The 16122-nt window shown below is 39.6% G+C and overlaps 1 protein-coding gene across 1 annotated transcript; it reads left to right on the top strand.

The window, feature by feature from the left end:
* The first annotated feature begins 749 nt into the window (after positions 1 to 749).
* On the top strand, positions 750 to 15511 carry LOC139735307 (latrophilin-like protein LAT-2). The gene is made up of 14 exons (XM_071646064.1): positions 750 to 759; positions 1626 to 1819; positions 2233 to 2288; positions 2948 to 3065; positions 3968 to 4062; positions 5287 to 5392; positions 11291 to 11444; positions 11901 to 11967; positions 12408 to 12474; positions 12851 to 12939; positions 13679 to 13799; positions 14416 to 14457; positions 14939 to 15010; positions 15434 to 15511. The coding sequence occupies exons 1-14, from the start codon at positions 750 to 752 to the stop codon at positions 15509 to 15511; spliced, it is 1269 nt and encodes a 422-aa protein (XP_071502165.1).
* Positions 15512 to 16122: the final 611 nt, after the last annotated feature.

Here is a 16122-nt window from a genome sequence, read left to right as displayed (position 1 = left end):
GCTCCTCATCCTGTTCCCCTCACTAGGCTTTTGTTGGGACCTACACTCAACAAGCTTTGTTTTTTAGTAGGTTCCATCGTATTTCTCTTTGCATCCTTTACTTTGATTGAAAATGACACATCGACCGTTATGTATTATTTTTTGTATTCCTATTTCTTCATGTATCCAAGCTGGACATTCTGTATTATTATATTTTGTTATATACCAGATATTTTCCATCGAGAAATACGAAAATAAAATTGAAATTGAAATTGAAAAATAATTATACACTGTTAAGACTCCTGGAGCTACAATATGGAACGCAAGTATTCTCACGCTAGATTCGGATATTATTGTCAATATCATTTCTTATATACATTATTCACCTTTTCTTTAAACAAAAACACATAAAGATCTCGAGATTGACAAGATCTCCGCAGATGAGGCGTGCGCGTACGGTTGGTCCTATAGGCTCCGTTCGAATACCTACACCATACCGGCAGAAACATTATGCGACAAGATCGGCAATCATAGTAAGTACTAGCTACCTCTTCACGAAATGATGTAGTACTTAGTATTCATATCGTGGTACATTTGTCTTTGAAGTTGCATGCACATTAAGCCTCGCTTGAGCTGCTACCTTCCTCTGTGTTTGCTTTTTGCGCCGTTTAGTGCGACAAGTCATAAATGTTTTAATTCATGTGTGTTTGGAGTTTCACAACGGTCTCGCATTCCTTGCTATTAGGCAGTCTCTTTTTTTTTCCTACCTTATGCATGGCAGTGAGCAATGAAATCATGTCACATCAAATTTCGTTGAATCACAGTGATGAAGGAGTTGATGCTCCTGACTCTGAATTTACCCTCTTGTGTGCTTTGAGTGCTGAATGCTGAAAACCCGAAGCGTTGTAGCCTACACACTGTCTAGGGCGGTGAGTCGGTACAGTGCGTCTGCCTCAGATCCAAAGGACCCGGATTCGGGTCCCATTGAACTATGTTGTGCGTTATCATACCATCCCCTGTAATATAGTAAGAGGCAAAACACTGTGTCCCTCGGATATGAAAAAAAAATGTAGGTCCCGTTTGTGAGAGAGTCACAACTCATGCACGTAAAAGATCCCGCTTCATTCATTCATCGCAAAGGGCAGGGTATTTAACCCGGTGAAGTAGTCCTGCCTCACATCCAACTGGACCCCATGGAAGACCAGCTTATTGTAGCTGAATATGGGCTATCCGGCCACCTTCTCAGATGGAAAAACGAAAAGAGAGAAAGAAACAAACATTGCTTCGTAATCTGTCAGTTGAGTTGATCCGTGGAGTGATAGACATAGGCCTATAGACCTGTAGACAGGTGGATATGCTTGAGAGAGGATTCGCGATTATCATTCACATTTTAATACCATAAGTAGAAACGGATGAGCTATGATACAGGGAATAGATTACCGTACTTTGTGTCAGAATGTATTGTTCGTTCCTTTTATAGATATATAGGAGTATTAATTTTCAAAAAGAGCTACAATCGAATATACAAAATACAATAACTTCGTTGAACACACCGCGAAAGGATGGACAATTTTGCCTTCGTTTATACCAACAAACAAACGTTTCATCATTGTATAACCATACATGATTTTGATCATAATTTACAGGTGCTTTTAACGCATCGGTCACTGTCGGGGTTTGGACGTACACCACACTGAGCACAATCGTCAACGACCTCAAAAGGGACAGACAACTGAACGATGATGGACGGAGAGTGGCCAGTGACGTCATTTCCGTTTCCGTGTTCGTTGGCAACGAGTCGGTGTCGACAGATTTCTCCTTCGATGTCGAACTGAAGATAGTATGTCGAGATGAGTCTGTTTTCCCCAAAAAAATTCTCTCCTTCTTTCTCTCTCCCTCTCTCTCTTTCTCGTTCGTTTTTGCCCTTCTGTGTGATAGGAATAATGCGTTAAGATTGATACGATTTAATTTACATTAGAAAAACAAATAACTACTAGTGATCAACTGCTGATCTACATTTTTAAGAAACATGTCGGGAAAAAAAAGATTCAGCGGGAATTGAACCTGCCATCTACTGCTTTCCGGGCAGCGACACTACCACCAGGCTATCCTTGTTTGGTAACAGTGACACGATGAACTGTGTAGAAGGAAACAAATAGAAGAAAATCATATCCCATATCTTCAGCCGTCTGCTCGATAATACTTGCTTTCATTTAAGTCAGGGTTTCTTTGTTTGGTTGCTTTTCTGCTTAGCCCGATCTTGAGTCGTATTTGGATCCATCTTGCAAGTTCTGGGATGTCAGAAACAGGTAAAGCATTTCAAAATTATTTTAGCTTTGACAGATATAGTCTTTCAATATTGCGCCTCGTGTAAACTATCTTGCAGCAAGCAAAAAAAAAAAATCTCTGTAAAGGGCGACTTTAATGAGATTGTGAGAACAACCGCTCTTTTGATCGTTACGATGCGAGAAATGACATTATCTAGCAATACAAAATGTGATCGAAGGCAAATCGTGAAATGCACAACTATGTGCTGCACATTGTCGAGTTTCATTTCTGTTCCTTGTATACATTATACATATACCTATTGTACCTCTAGAGAGAGAAAAAAAAATTGTGTCGAAAACACAGCAACATTGTTTTGAAAGGTTATCTTTTGTATCAAGTTTCACTAATTTGCAAGTATAGGCACAGTTCGAGATTTTCATGACAGAATGATTCGTGTCATGGCTTTTTGATTCCATGTCAAATATCCACCGTCACTATACTTACACATGTCACCTTTGATTACCGCCAGCGTTGCTAACGTTCATAATTCAATGCTATCTTTCATTCTTACGAAATTAATCTAATGATTCTAAGATTTGTATCATTCAAATTCAGTCATTTATACCAAACAATGATCTTGTTATTGTTGTTTATGAGGAAAATTTTGGATTTGTTGATATTGGTTCACTTTTGTAATTAGGAGCTGGAACTCGCTGGGCTGCGTGACGAAAGAGTCGAGCGCCACCACCGCCACGACGTGTGAATGCAGTCACATGACCAGCTTTGCTGTTCTCATGAGGGTCACTCCTGATGACGGGGTAAATTCGCATAGATATGTGTAATCAGTGTATAATACTCCAAGGGGAAGCTCAAGGTCATATCACTCACTCAAACATACGACTCTCGCCTGTGAGAAAGGAAATGATTATGGAGACAAAAAATAATATGATTTTGTGATTGTTAATGAAAATTTTCACATTTAAAAGATGTGCAGTTTCTTTAGCACATAAGGAAAAGGTATGATAAATGTTCGCAGTGGTCATATGAAGAGAACGAAATAGCATGGTCAATCTTACAGAAGCCGACTGGTTCTACATCAGATATTTTGACTTGTTTGCAGTTTTACGACGTTCACTATTTATGTCAACTTTTTTTTTCGTTCGAGGAGATTTTGTATTGTTTTGGGTTTTTTTTTTCATAATTTCTCAATGGTTCAGAAAGTGGCCATAGTTAAGGCACTTTATCACGCCACTGTCATAAATGAAAAGTGTATAATCTAATATAATCTGCTCCAAAATTAGTTCGTTTTTGTTCATGATATCAATATTTCCCTTTAGTGAACACCAAGGGTGTAAACTAGGCCTACACGCGCAGGCCCTAATGTGTAATGCGAGCGTTTATACAGTTTCCGTCCGTCCTGTGCCAGTCATAGCTGTGTATTATGCGATGTCACTATTCACTTGGCATTACACAATCAGTACAATTCAAAATTGATCCGTTACAATCCAATTCTTTCCGGGAAACTGCTCGTTTCGATTCGAGTTTGTTGTGTGTGTGTGTGTGTGTGTGTGTGTGTGTGTGTGTGTGTGTGTGTGTGTGTGTGTGTGTGTGTGTGTGTGTGTGACTGTGTGTGTGTTTTGGGGGTTTTGTTTTTTGGTGGTTTTTTTTGTTTTTTTTTACTGATGGTATATCATGATCATTATTACTATCATTTTTTTAGAAGGAAGACCCAATCGGTGACATACTGACCAAAGTTGGTCTCGCACTATCCATCGCCACGCTCAGCATCAGCCTGGTCATCTTCTTCTTCCTCAGGTACGCCAAACGTCTCGCAGAGGTGTTCAGCCCCCCTCCCCCCCCCCCCCCCCCCCCAAAAAAAAAAAGTTTATATCTTTCCCTATTGCTTTATTCAAAGGCGCTCTCACTGCTATTAGCGCTGAAATTCGCGAGCAAAGAGAATCGAACCTCACACTTTGGGCTTGTCTCCGGCTGTTGGTATACTATTATATGACCTGACATTCGTGAGTAAGCAGAGCCGAGCGCGAATGTTTTTGAGATCTGTCAAAATAATCAATATTCATGAGCTGGTAATCCTTTCTACCGAATGATTTAGCACAGACGTAAGTAAGTTAGATACTTAGACCAGATGAATAGAGCACACACATTTATAATGCTATATATTGTAAAATATTGTGACAATAATGAAGAGTAACAAGTTTTGAAAGTTAATATTGATAGTACAAAATGATAACAAGACTTAGAATGATAACAAACTTTTGTTTTGTGTTTCTTGTCGTTCGTTCTTAATAGAATATTAATCAATGCACTATACATAACTGTCGTAGCAACAAACAACAGAAAGAAACTTCGGTGCTTATTTGTTTACTTATTTGTTGTATAATTTGATAGATTCGGACTGTACTGAGACGGATTCTTTCGACATTGTATTTTCACACTGTAGATCCAAAAATAAGAAGTTGTGTGCACCAGCATTCGTGCTTATCGAAATCGTTGTGTATAGGGTGGCGTTACACTGTCCCAAAATTATTGACACAAGAAGTCATACGAATACAAATTTTCAACTTCTTACGAAGTTGTCTCCAAATTTGGTCAAAAGCCAACCAACAGCCGATGCCTACAGAATGACACGCATACCACACTTCAAAGCTACACGAAGATGTGAATCTTTAATATACGTATAAAGAACCTTCGCATGTTTTTCGAGCTTTTTTTTTTTTTTTTTTTTTGGCTTGCCAAAGATTTTGACGGCGCTCACTAAGTTGCTACCTCATCCTGAGAAAGTCCATCGGGGTATTGTACGATGGCATATGATGCCCTCACGAATTACTTGGAGTTCGTACGATCAGAGTCGAATATGAACATTTTCTTTATCGTGTATTCACACGCCTGCGTATCATCATGCAGTACGAGAAGTTTCTTCAAGTGGCATTTGCAACCTCATCCCTCCTCCACACAAAAAAAAAGAAAAGAAAAGGAAACTTCCAGATAATGTTACCCCTTTGATGTTGATTTCCTAAGGCTCTCCCTGACTGCTGACCGCATCATTGTCCACGCCAATCTTATGGTGGCCATCCTGATTGCGGACATCATCTTCCTGGCCGGAATAGACCAGACCAGCAACGCGGTCAGTTGTACATTTTGTGTCATCGTGGTAGTTGTGGCTTACAGGGCATTACTGATACTGATATACCGCAGATTCTAGAATAATCCCCTCCCGTAGTCAGTTGACGATGAATTCATGTATTTTCAGCGCATTTCTTTTAATTTCAAATAGTATGCAATAGTTGGTTGGCGATTAGTGCTTTAGATTTGATAATCGTCAGATAATGTCCTGTTTCACTCCATAAAGATAACGATCCTTTCGCACAATATAGGCCTAGCTATAGAGCCAGTAGGTTTTTGAAAATGTGGGTGTCTAAAGTTTTCTTTTGTGATATCCGTGTTTGACTTGCGTTCCATTCATTATATTTGTGGTACGTCAACGTTCGCATAATGTGCGTATCATTAGGCTGGGTAGGGCCCCCTTTTTCATTGATTATGCATGGGCGTCACCAGGGGGGGTGCGTTGGGTGCGAACGCACCCCCCTTCAGATCCTTAAAAAGAAGAAAAAAAAAAAAAAAAAAATCAGTCTGCGAGCGACCTCAACGCCGGACGCTAAATAATTATTCTTTTCTACTTTTTTATTACCCACGCCGATGAAAATCGGCAGGGGGTTATGTAAAGGGTTCCGTATGTTTGTTTGTTTGTTTGTTTGTTTGTTTGTTTGTTGTTTTTTTGTTTTTTTGTTTGTTTGTTTGTTTGTATGTTTGTTTGTTTGTTTGTTTGTTTGTTTGTTTGTGTGCAAGATAACAAGAGAACGGGTAAACGGATTTGCACGAAATGTTCAGGGAATGTTTGGATAATGACAGGAAAGAATCGATTAGATTTTGGTGATAATCGGTTGACCCTTGCAAATTCTGTGTGACCTTGAAGTTTTGACCCCATGGTATAGTGACCATTCCGAAAATTTCCCGTTTCTCACTTTGCGATTTTCCGCTACCATACGAACACATAAACTCCCCAACAATCCGACTTCGCTGCTCAAATGTTCGTAAGAATTCCGAAATTTACGTTTAGGCCTATTTGAGGGACTATGTCCTTCTAGATTTATGAAAGTTCGTTCTCCGTCATCACAAACTGGCCCGTATTTTGATGATTTTTCAAATTAACATTGATTGTTTTTTTCGTTGGAGGAGCATTTTGCTCGGTCGCAGTCACACTGCACGATATGCGTGCTCAATGTCAATGCGTGTGCAGGGCCGCTGAAAATGCATCGCGCTCTACACTGTTGGTGCAAAATTGCACCGGCGACGTTGCGGCGCTCGTTGGTGGCCGAATACTGGTGCAGTAGACATTTGCATTCAACCCTTGCATTGAATAATTCCCGTAGACACTAATCATAGGGGTAATTGCCTAAGCTTGCCTAGGGGGTACGTAAATTTTGTTTTTCTTTTTTGCTTTTGTGGATACCATCAAAGATCGTACACTCATACGACCTTTGATATCATCACACTCTCGGCTTGCTATAATCAAAATATCCCGCAAGAAAACGGCGTATTTCTCGATTTTTAGCGCTTTTTCCGCGACCCGTCGCGTAGACAATACTCTTAAAACTGGACTTAATTCGCGCGCGCTTGGAAAAGTTCCGATTCTGCACTTTTGACGGTGGAATTTGGGATTTTCGATGGATTTTTGGAGGAGACTTAAGGACTTTCCTGTACGTGAATGAGTGTTAATACCGTATGTGTAATGATGTGATTTGCGTGTGATGTGACTGTAGAACCAAAGATCGTACACTTCAGTGTACGATCTTTGGTAGAACTCACTGGCTGGTGATAAAGCACACTGGCAATTAAGTGGCCGAATTCTGGTAGATGACCGAATGCACATTATGTTTACCCCGACTTTGTACTTAGGCGTGGGTCTGCCGCCTTTGACGGCCCCTCTCTAGTTTTAAATATATTTTGCACCAGGGACACACACACACACACACACACACACACACACACACACACACACACACACACACACACACACACACACACACACACACACACACACAACTCGTTGGCAAAAACAATTCGCACCCCTGGTTCTGGCAGCACTGATTTTATACATATCTATTAGTATTCTACAGTGTTTACTATTTATCGACCGTACTGTACATCCGTACGATACGGAGCACTTATACACGTTTGCATGTACGTGTGCTACTTACAAGTATGTAGGGTCTATGTACGTTACTTCTGACCAATCCATATTGCCAGCCCAAGAGCGAGCCTTAGCCTCATTAAAAAAAAAAGAACAAAAATGGAGGGGCAAGCATATTAATTGCCCCCCCCCCCGTAATTAATAATTCCCGAAATGAGAAGATTTTCTTGCTTTTGAAAGAAAACAAAAATGTTGCCCCCATGAAAATATTGGAAGGCAAGCGCACCATTTGCCCCACCCCACATAATCATAATTCCCGCGATGAAAAGATTTTCTTGTTTTTTTGTTAGAATTCAAGAAATCTGTCCAATTATCTCACCCAAAAGCAATGGCGTAACTACGGAGAGGGGGGGGGGTGCGCCCCCTCCCAATCCGCTGGTTAAAAAAAAGAAGGATTTCCCGAAATAGTAGTTCAAGTGTTAGTAAACTGCTTTTGAATGAAAGGGTGATCCAGAAATAAGATATCTTTCTATGATTTCTTTTAACCATAATTAAACAGGTATATAGTGTGAAACATTGTTCAAAAAGCCCGGACCCGACAAAAGAGTGTGATTCCTGGTTGGCATTCTGCATATAAGCAGGATGTGCGCAGTGTACCCAAAGCGAAAAAATATACTTGTAGCTACAAACGGCAGTTTGGGGACTGTAAAATGTCAAAATTTTCAAGCTCGCTCGCTCCGTTCGCTCGCATTTAATCTTTATGCCATTCTTCTGATGTTGCTGCCAGTAATTGCCGGCAGTTGCGCCTGGTGCGCCCCCCCCCCCCTTAATTGAGTATATGAATATAAGAACGACCCAAGTCCATGGAAGATCATTTCGAGTAAACTAAAAAAAAACTTCATATCTTTTTTATTTGTCCAATAATATTCTATTTAACTGTGATGGGAAGGCAACATTGTAATACAAATTAGAACATATATTATTAGGACAATTAACATTTTACATTAAATGTGGAGAGGCCATTTTGTGTGGTGGACTTGGGTCGTTCTTTGATTCATATGGACTTGGGTCGTTCTTTGATTCATATACATGATATTCTGCTATAGAGATGGGAGAAGGATGAGAGAGGGCGCTATTATATGAATGTAAGAATGACCCAAGTCCTTCATTCTTACATTAATATAAGATTTAACTCATTCATTTCAGGCACTTCTGGGGGTAATTAGGATTTATCATTTATACACAAGATGAGTCCATGCATAAGCTACAATTTTCCATGTCAAACTGAATTTGGCCAAAAATTGGACTTGGGTCGTTCTTATATTCATAATGTATACTCAATTTCCAAAGCGAAAAAATATAGCTACAAACGGCAGTTTGGGGACTGTAAAATGTCAAAATTTTCAAGCTCGCTCGCTCCGTTCGCTCGCATTTGATCTTTATGTCATTCTTCTGATGTTGCTGCCAGTAATTGCCTGCAGTTGCGCCCGGTGCGCCCCCCCCCCCCCCCCTTAATTTCCAAAGCGAAAAAATATGGCTAAGAACGGCAGTTTTTGGACTGTAAAATGTAAAATGTTCAAGCTCGCTCTCTTCGCTCGCTCGCATTTAATCTTTATGCCATTCTTCTGATGTTGCTGCCAGTAATTGCCAGCAGTTGCGCCCATTGCACCTCCCCCCCCCCTTAATTTCCAAAGCGAAAAATATGGCTAAGAACGGCAGTTTTTGGACTGTAAAATGCAAAATTTTCAAGCTCGCTCATTCCGCTCGCTCGAATGTAATCATTATGCTCTCTTGATATTGCTGCCAGTATTTGCCAGCAATTGCGCCCGATGCGCCCCCTTAAATTCTAAAGCGAAGAAATATAGCTACAAGCGGCAGTTTGTTTGTTTTTTACTGTAAAATGTCAACATTTTCAAGCTCGCTCGCTCGCTCGCTCGCATTATTTTAATTGTTACGCAATTCTCCTGATGTTGCTGCCAGTAATTGCCGGCAGTTGCGCCCGGTGCGCCACCCCCCCCCCCCCCCCCTCCTTTATTTCCAAAGCGAAAAAATATGGCTCAAAATGGCAGTTTTTGGACTGAATTTTCAAGCTCGCTCTCTTCGCTCGCTCGCATTTAATTGTTATGCCATTCACCTGATGTTGCTGCCAGTAAAATTGCCAGCAGTTGCGCCCGGTGCGCCCCCCCCCCCCCTTGATTTCCAAAGCAAAAAAAAAAATATGGCTACAAATGGCAGTTTTTGGACTGTAAAATGTCAAAATTTTCAAGCTCGCTCGCTCGCTCGCATTTAATTGTTATGCAATTCTCCTGATGTTGCTGCCAGTAATTACCGACAGTTGCGCCCCGTTGCGCCCCAACCCCTCCTTTATTTCCAAAGCGAAAAAATGTGGCTCCAAATGGCAGTTTTTGGACTGTAAAATGTCAAAAATATTCAAGCTCGCTCTCTTCGCTCGCTCGCATTTAATTGCTATGCCATTCACCTAATGTTGCTGCCAGTAATTGCCACCAGTTGCGCCCGGTGCGCCCCCCCCCCCCCCCCCCTTAATTTCCAAAGCAAATAGATATGGCTACAAACGGCAGTTTTTGGACTGTAAAATGTCAAAATTTTCAAGCTCGCTCGCTCGCTCGCTCGATCGCATTTAATTGTTATGCAATTCTCCTGATGTTGCTACCAGTAATTACCGGCAGTTGCGCCCCCCACGCCTCCTTTATTTCCAAAGCGAAAAAATATGGCTCCAAATGGCAGTTTTGGGACTGTAAAATGTCAAAATTTCAGAACTCGCTCTCTTTGCTCGCTCGCATTTAATTACTATGCAGTTCACCTGATGTTGCTGCCAGTAATTGCCAGCAGTTGCGCCCGGTGCGCCACCCTTAATTTACAAAGCAAAAGAATATGGCTACAAACGGCAGTTTTTGGACTGTAAAATGTCAAAATTTTCAAGCTCGCTCGCTCCCCTCGCTCGCATGTAGTCGTTATGCCATTCTCCTGATATCGCTGCCAGTAATTTGTCGTTTCACACCGTCATTCCATAATCCATTTATAGGGGTATACAACCCCCTCCGGCACTTCCACACCCTCCCCCCACCCTTGCTCGCTCCTTCGCATACTAACCCCCCCCCCCCCCCCCCCCCCAAGATGAAATCCTAGCTACGCCGGTGCCCTTTCCCCGCTTGGTTTCCCTCAAAAAACAGTAAAAGTCTAGGGATTGAGAGCTTCCTATATTCCAAATGTCTGTCCAAAAAATATCGTAAACATTTAGTGTCAAAACGCACCCCCCTTGAAAAAAAGCTGGTGACGCCCCTGTTATGCCCAAGTGTCATATCGTGTGACAGGCACTGATCAATACGATAAACGCTGACAATTCTGTGTGTGAATATTTCGCATGTTGTATGTGAGTTTCTTCATCATATTATAAATATGTAAAGCATTCATTCCCCCATACGCTGGGCACTTGTCTTATATGCACCAGGACTTCGTAATGTGACAGAATATGAACGAATTTGATTGTGTATATGGACTTTGTCACATTTTGAGAAAAATCTCTACAAGTTTACTCTATACGCTATTGTGTGACTGGGCCTTTGAGAGAGAGATGCCATGAGTCAAGCGAAAAAGGTTAATATACCGTACCATTAGGCCTATATATGTTCTTCACTTTGACTTTGCCTATAAATTGTTTTTTTTTTCTCTGAAAATCATCTTGTTTGTTATATTAGACGTATCTTCATTCAGTCGTGGCTTTTAACAATAACTTTTAAAATCTAACAAAGTATATTCGTGCCTTATTGCTTTTTCGTTTACCCTTGTCTACATTCTGCGCATATCCTTCAGGCTGCGTGCAAAGCTGTGGCATTCCTGTTACAATTTTTCTACACTGCGGTTGTCTGTTGGATGCTCGTTGAGGGGGTGCATCTCTACCGGCAGATCATCAAGGTCTTTGAATCTGAGCGACCAAGAACGTGGCTCTACTTCGTCGTGGGCTGGGGTAAGCCTCTCGGGATCACCATCTGAACAGTGTATGGAAACTCTACACAAACTGTATACAGTAGTAATGGTAGGGTTAAACTGACATCAAGATTTCACTTGAGTTATATCTCATCACCGCAGCAGACGATGAATTGCGCGATTGTATAAAGGACACGAATTTCCGTATGCATGATAGTGTAAACTACATAACAGAAATATCTGAGTATGTGCGCCAAAGGACGACATGGACGAGGAGGAGGAGCAGCAGGAGCGAAAGAAGGAGAAGAAGAAAAGAGCCAAATAAATACTGTCGAAATGAAGGCGTGTCATGACTTGTGAAGACATCCAACGCGCTTGATACAGTACAGAACTCATGTTATGAAACGACACTACGAGAGAATATTGACAACGGAACTCAATTTACTTTTCTATTTTGCTTAAAGTTATTAACTCTCCCCATATCTTTGGCCAACAGGTATACCTGCCTTTCTTGTAGGGATTACTGGTAGTCTCCGGTTTCAAAGCTACGGTGTGGGGACTGCGTAAGTCATTTTTATTATCGTTGCATCTCTAGGCACCAGATAACATTATTTTCAGGATCTCTTTCAGAAAAAAAAAATAAGTTCAATAAATTCCCTATAACGACAAAAATATTTTTAAAGCAATCAGGTTTGACGTGTCCGTTTGTCTTTATACAACCTACTCTATCCCACATGTGTTGAAAAACAGAAAAAAAAATGAATAGGAATCTTAGTTTTATGTTTTATGAAACACTATTGAAATTCCATTCTTAGCACAATAAACTTTCTTATTAGGTACCTGTCTGTAAAATAGGATGGAAACAATTTTCACTAATGCTTTCAAAAAGCAGTTTATAATACGACAAGTCGTGTAGTAGTTAAAGGAGGAGATAAGCAATATACGCTTCAGACTTATGTCTTCATCACTGGTCTTGTTCGATCATTTCTTTTCCCTCCCGTAGGTGCTGGTTGTCCGTAGAAGACGGCTCTATCTGGGCGTTCGTTGCACCTGCTATTCCGATTCTCTTGGTAAGGGCATGAATGACATGTAATTTTAGAATCTGAATTGCATCGCGAGATTTCGCACGTCTTGTTATTCCAAGCTATCCTCATTTTGTCCCGTATGAAATATATTTTGCGGTTCGTATACACGAATAAGACAAAGAATTGCTTTTGCTGATGAAACATCACATACAAAATGTAATGGGTACAGCATATCAGGTATATTAACCGTCAAAACTATGTTTTTCAATTCATACCTGCGTCATATAGTTCAACAAATATAATGTGATAACTCATTCAGAGTTAACAAGATATGACATGAAACAACGCACAACATATCACAACCCTCGTTTGCGTTTGTCGTAAGACGTAAACGTAATTTTTATTTTGGTCTCTCATGCAGACAAACGTGGTAATTTTGATCCTTGTGATCAAGACCGTCATCGTAGCCTCTCAGAAACAAAAGGAGATGGGCAAAATCAACCTCATAAAGTAAGTCTAATTGATTAAGTGCATGATCTAGTTTTTCACTCAACATCAGTGTCAAAGCATTTGACTCGCTGATGTTAGTCTATTCAGTCAGAATTATCCCGAATACATTTTCCCGCTACATTTTACTTTTGCTGCTCTCTCGGAGTCCACTATTATACTGTCATTATCATCAGTATTCGAAATCCAGTTGGGACGAAATTTTAACATTTTCGTCTTTTTCTGTAAAACACGGTAAGATATGTCACCAAACTTCGTAGGCTATTATCCCTAGGGTATGAGAATGCATTCAATTGTAATGGGCACACTATTGTTGTTTTTTCGTGCATAGAAAATAATGGAAGGATACGAAAGGAGATGAAAGGAAACAATTCTTGATTAACGTGATATATTGGAGACGATTGAGTAACAATCGTAATTTTCCCAAGTCTGGACAGTTTTTATGAACTTTGTTATCTGTGTATACCTATGTTAATGAGAAACTGAGTCAGAATTTAAAGAAATGATTTGAGAATAATCAAACTAAGAGCCATCATGACACTCTATGAGGAACAGTTAGAAATGTGTCCAGATTAAGTCTGTGGAGAAAGCCAAAGTATATTGCATGTAGGTTAAGTTTTAAAGTATGTTTGGAATGTACGTAATCGTCTTCCCAATGTGTTCCATACACACACAAGTGTTTCCATGGCAACAGAGCGAGAAGCTTAACAATGGCTCTCATCATGATGTTTTCCTCCTTCAGGGCTGGCGTGCGGAGCTCTATGCTCCTCATGCCACTGCTTGGTGTCCCGTGGCTGGTCGGACCGTTCGTGGCCCTTGGTCCCGCCTTTGAAATCCTCTTCAGCGTCCTTGGTACACTGCAGGTGCACAAATTTTTTTCTCCTTATCCTGATTTTATAAATTAATTTTGTTTATCTTAAAACAAATGACATTTAAATGTGTTTTGATAAATTATATAAAAATGGATGATATAAGGTACAGTCCAACATAACGTATAACCATAATCAATGCATTTATAAATCAAATATTATTATTAAGTTTAACGCCTTTTGCGGATAAAGATCTTGCTATCTATAACTTATTAACCGTTTCTTCGTAGTTTCATTTTTTTTTTGATTGGTGTCAGTGAAAAATTCATCTTCTGATATATAGGCATTTCTAAGATGACACGTTTTCTTCGCATCATATTCCCCCAAAATACATCTAAAGAGTCAATTTAGACAGCTGTCGTCGTTTGTCACACATGGCTTGCGACCTATCCTTATATAGTAAAGGTCAAGAGGAGTGATCAATGTTTATTTCCGTTGTCTCCATCGCCGCTCCTCGCATCAGATTGACCTCAATCAATATGGCAAACTTTGTCAAACGCGCTTGTTCATATTCTAAGATAAAAAACAAACAAACAAACAAACAAACAACAGTTTCAGCTTCCACGTAATTATTTACTTTCTTCGTTTTAAAATTTATGCACTCTTGCAGGGATTCTTCATCGCCTTGTTCTACTGCTTCATGAATTCGGAGGTGAGTTAGTAGAAATCCTTTTGTTCCTATCCGCTCTTATCATATAAAATCAACATGTTCCCTACATCACACACACACACACAGACACACAAACACACACACGCACACACACACACACACACACACGTACGCACATATACATATACCATTGTATACTGTATATATATATATATACACACACATATATGTATATATATGTATATATATATTATATATAGACATATATATGTATACTGTATATATATATATACATATATACATATATATATGCTATTTTTACATTGCACTGGGTTTCCTTCTTAAACCTCATTCCCTTTCCAAAGTAAAAACAAGTGTCATGGTGTCAAGTGTTTTGCGTTTTCGACATGAAAATATAATTGTGTTTCCTTTCCCATATTTCTGTTATAATCATTTATTTATTTTTAATTATTCATTTTTTTCTTTTTTTGCTAAAGAAAAGTTTGTGAACTCTTGTGTGCAGGTTCGCGGTGTTATTCAGCAGAGGATCCGCAAGAAACGTGACAGCCAGGCAGCTACTTTTTCGTCGTCTGAAGTAAGTCTGTAAACCATTATTATCGCCTTTGCTATTGCTACTTCGGCGTGGTGAATTGAAAATTCAGTTTTATTTATCAGATGAAGTACTGTTATTTGCACATAAACAGATGTAATTGCTAATATTACTTACTTGTTATTCTTTGTAGTTTTTGTAGTTCCATAGCATGACACGAACGTCGCAAGCATGTGAATTAAAGGCAAAGGAAAAAAATGCACATAGTTTGTCCCCCCCCAAAAAAAATGTAATCAATGTAAACATAGCGAATAAATGAATGAACATATACAATATTTATTATATATATATATATATATATATATATATATATATATACTCGTATATATATAAATACATATATATTGACATTTTGAAATATTTCTATCTACTCTTGACATTATTTCTAATGTCACATTCTTTTCTTAGGAGAAACGAACAAAGTCATCCACGCTGAACATGCGCAAGGTGCGCGTGTCGCCCGCCCCATCAGATCAGGTATATTAGTCAAACGTTATATACCTCCATCGATTTAAGCGGCATCCCCGGACGACTGAGTAGGGAGCAGTTCCGCAGAAAGGAGGAGTGAACCTACCTTAACGAGATGCATCTTAACAAGTTCTGATCGGCAGATTTGTTCTTGCGTTCTTGCTGAAGACTTTTTTAACTTCACTTTCACTATTTGGTATTTACCAGTGGTTTTAATCATAGGCGCTTGACGTTCGCTTTCAAACTTTGGTGCATTAGACATGATTTTGGTGCCTTCTTGAAGAAAAAAAAAAGAGTCATATAATGCAAATATTGAATTCTATCTTTTAACTTTGGGATATCTTCGTTGCAAATACTAGTAGTGGAAATTGAGAATGTTTCCACGTTCTCGTTTAAATCGTTCTCGTAAAATATAGGCTTACTGTGTAAGATACCGATAATTTCAACAAGTACAGCAGTTTCCAACAATATATGAATGCTGTAGTTTTAGATGTTTGTCTGCAACCTTGACAAGGCAAGACGAAAAATTATTCAAAGTTGATTTTTTTGTTGTTGTTGTTGTTGAAGAAAATGGATAGATTCGTGTATATTGCCATTTTCACTTTTCAACAAATTGGGTGTGTCGAAGA

Source organism: Diadema antillarum, unplaced genomic scaffold, assembly GCF_040938485.1.
Source record: "Diadema antillarum isolate AM-2024a unplaced genomic scaffold, OU_Dant_1.0 seq00000569_RagTag, whole genome shotgun sequence".
NCBI lineage: Eukaryota > Metazoa > Echinodermata > Echinoidea > Diadematoida > Diadematidae > Diadema > Diadema antillarum.
The sequence above is the reverse complement of the archived record's forward strand: the minus strand, read 5'-3'. Positions and strand labels throughout refer to the sequence as shown.

Coding starts and splice junctions, on each gene's coding strand:
- LOC139735307 (XM_071646064.1), top strand. Junction 3,066..3,967: donor GGGTCACTCCTGATGACGGG/GTAAATTCGCAT, acceptor TCATTTTTTTAG/AAGGAAGACCCAATCGGTGA. Junction 11,968..12,407: donor AGCTACGGTGTGGGGACTGC/GTAAGTCATTTT, acceptor TCCCTCCCGTAG/GTGCTGGTTGTCCGTAGAAG.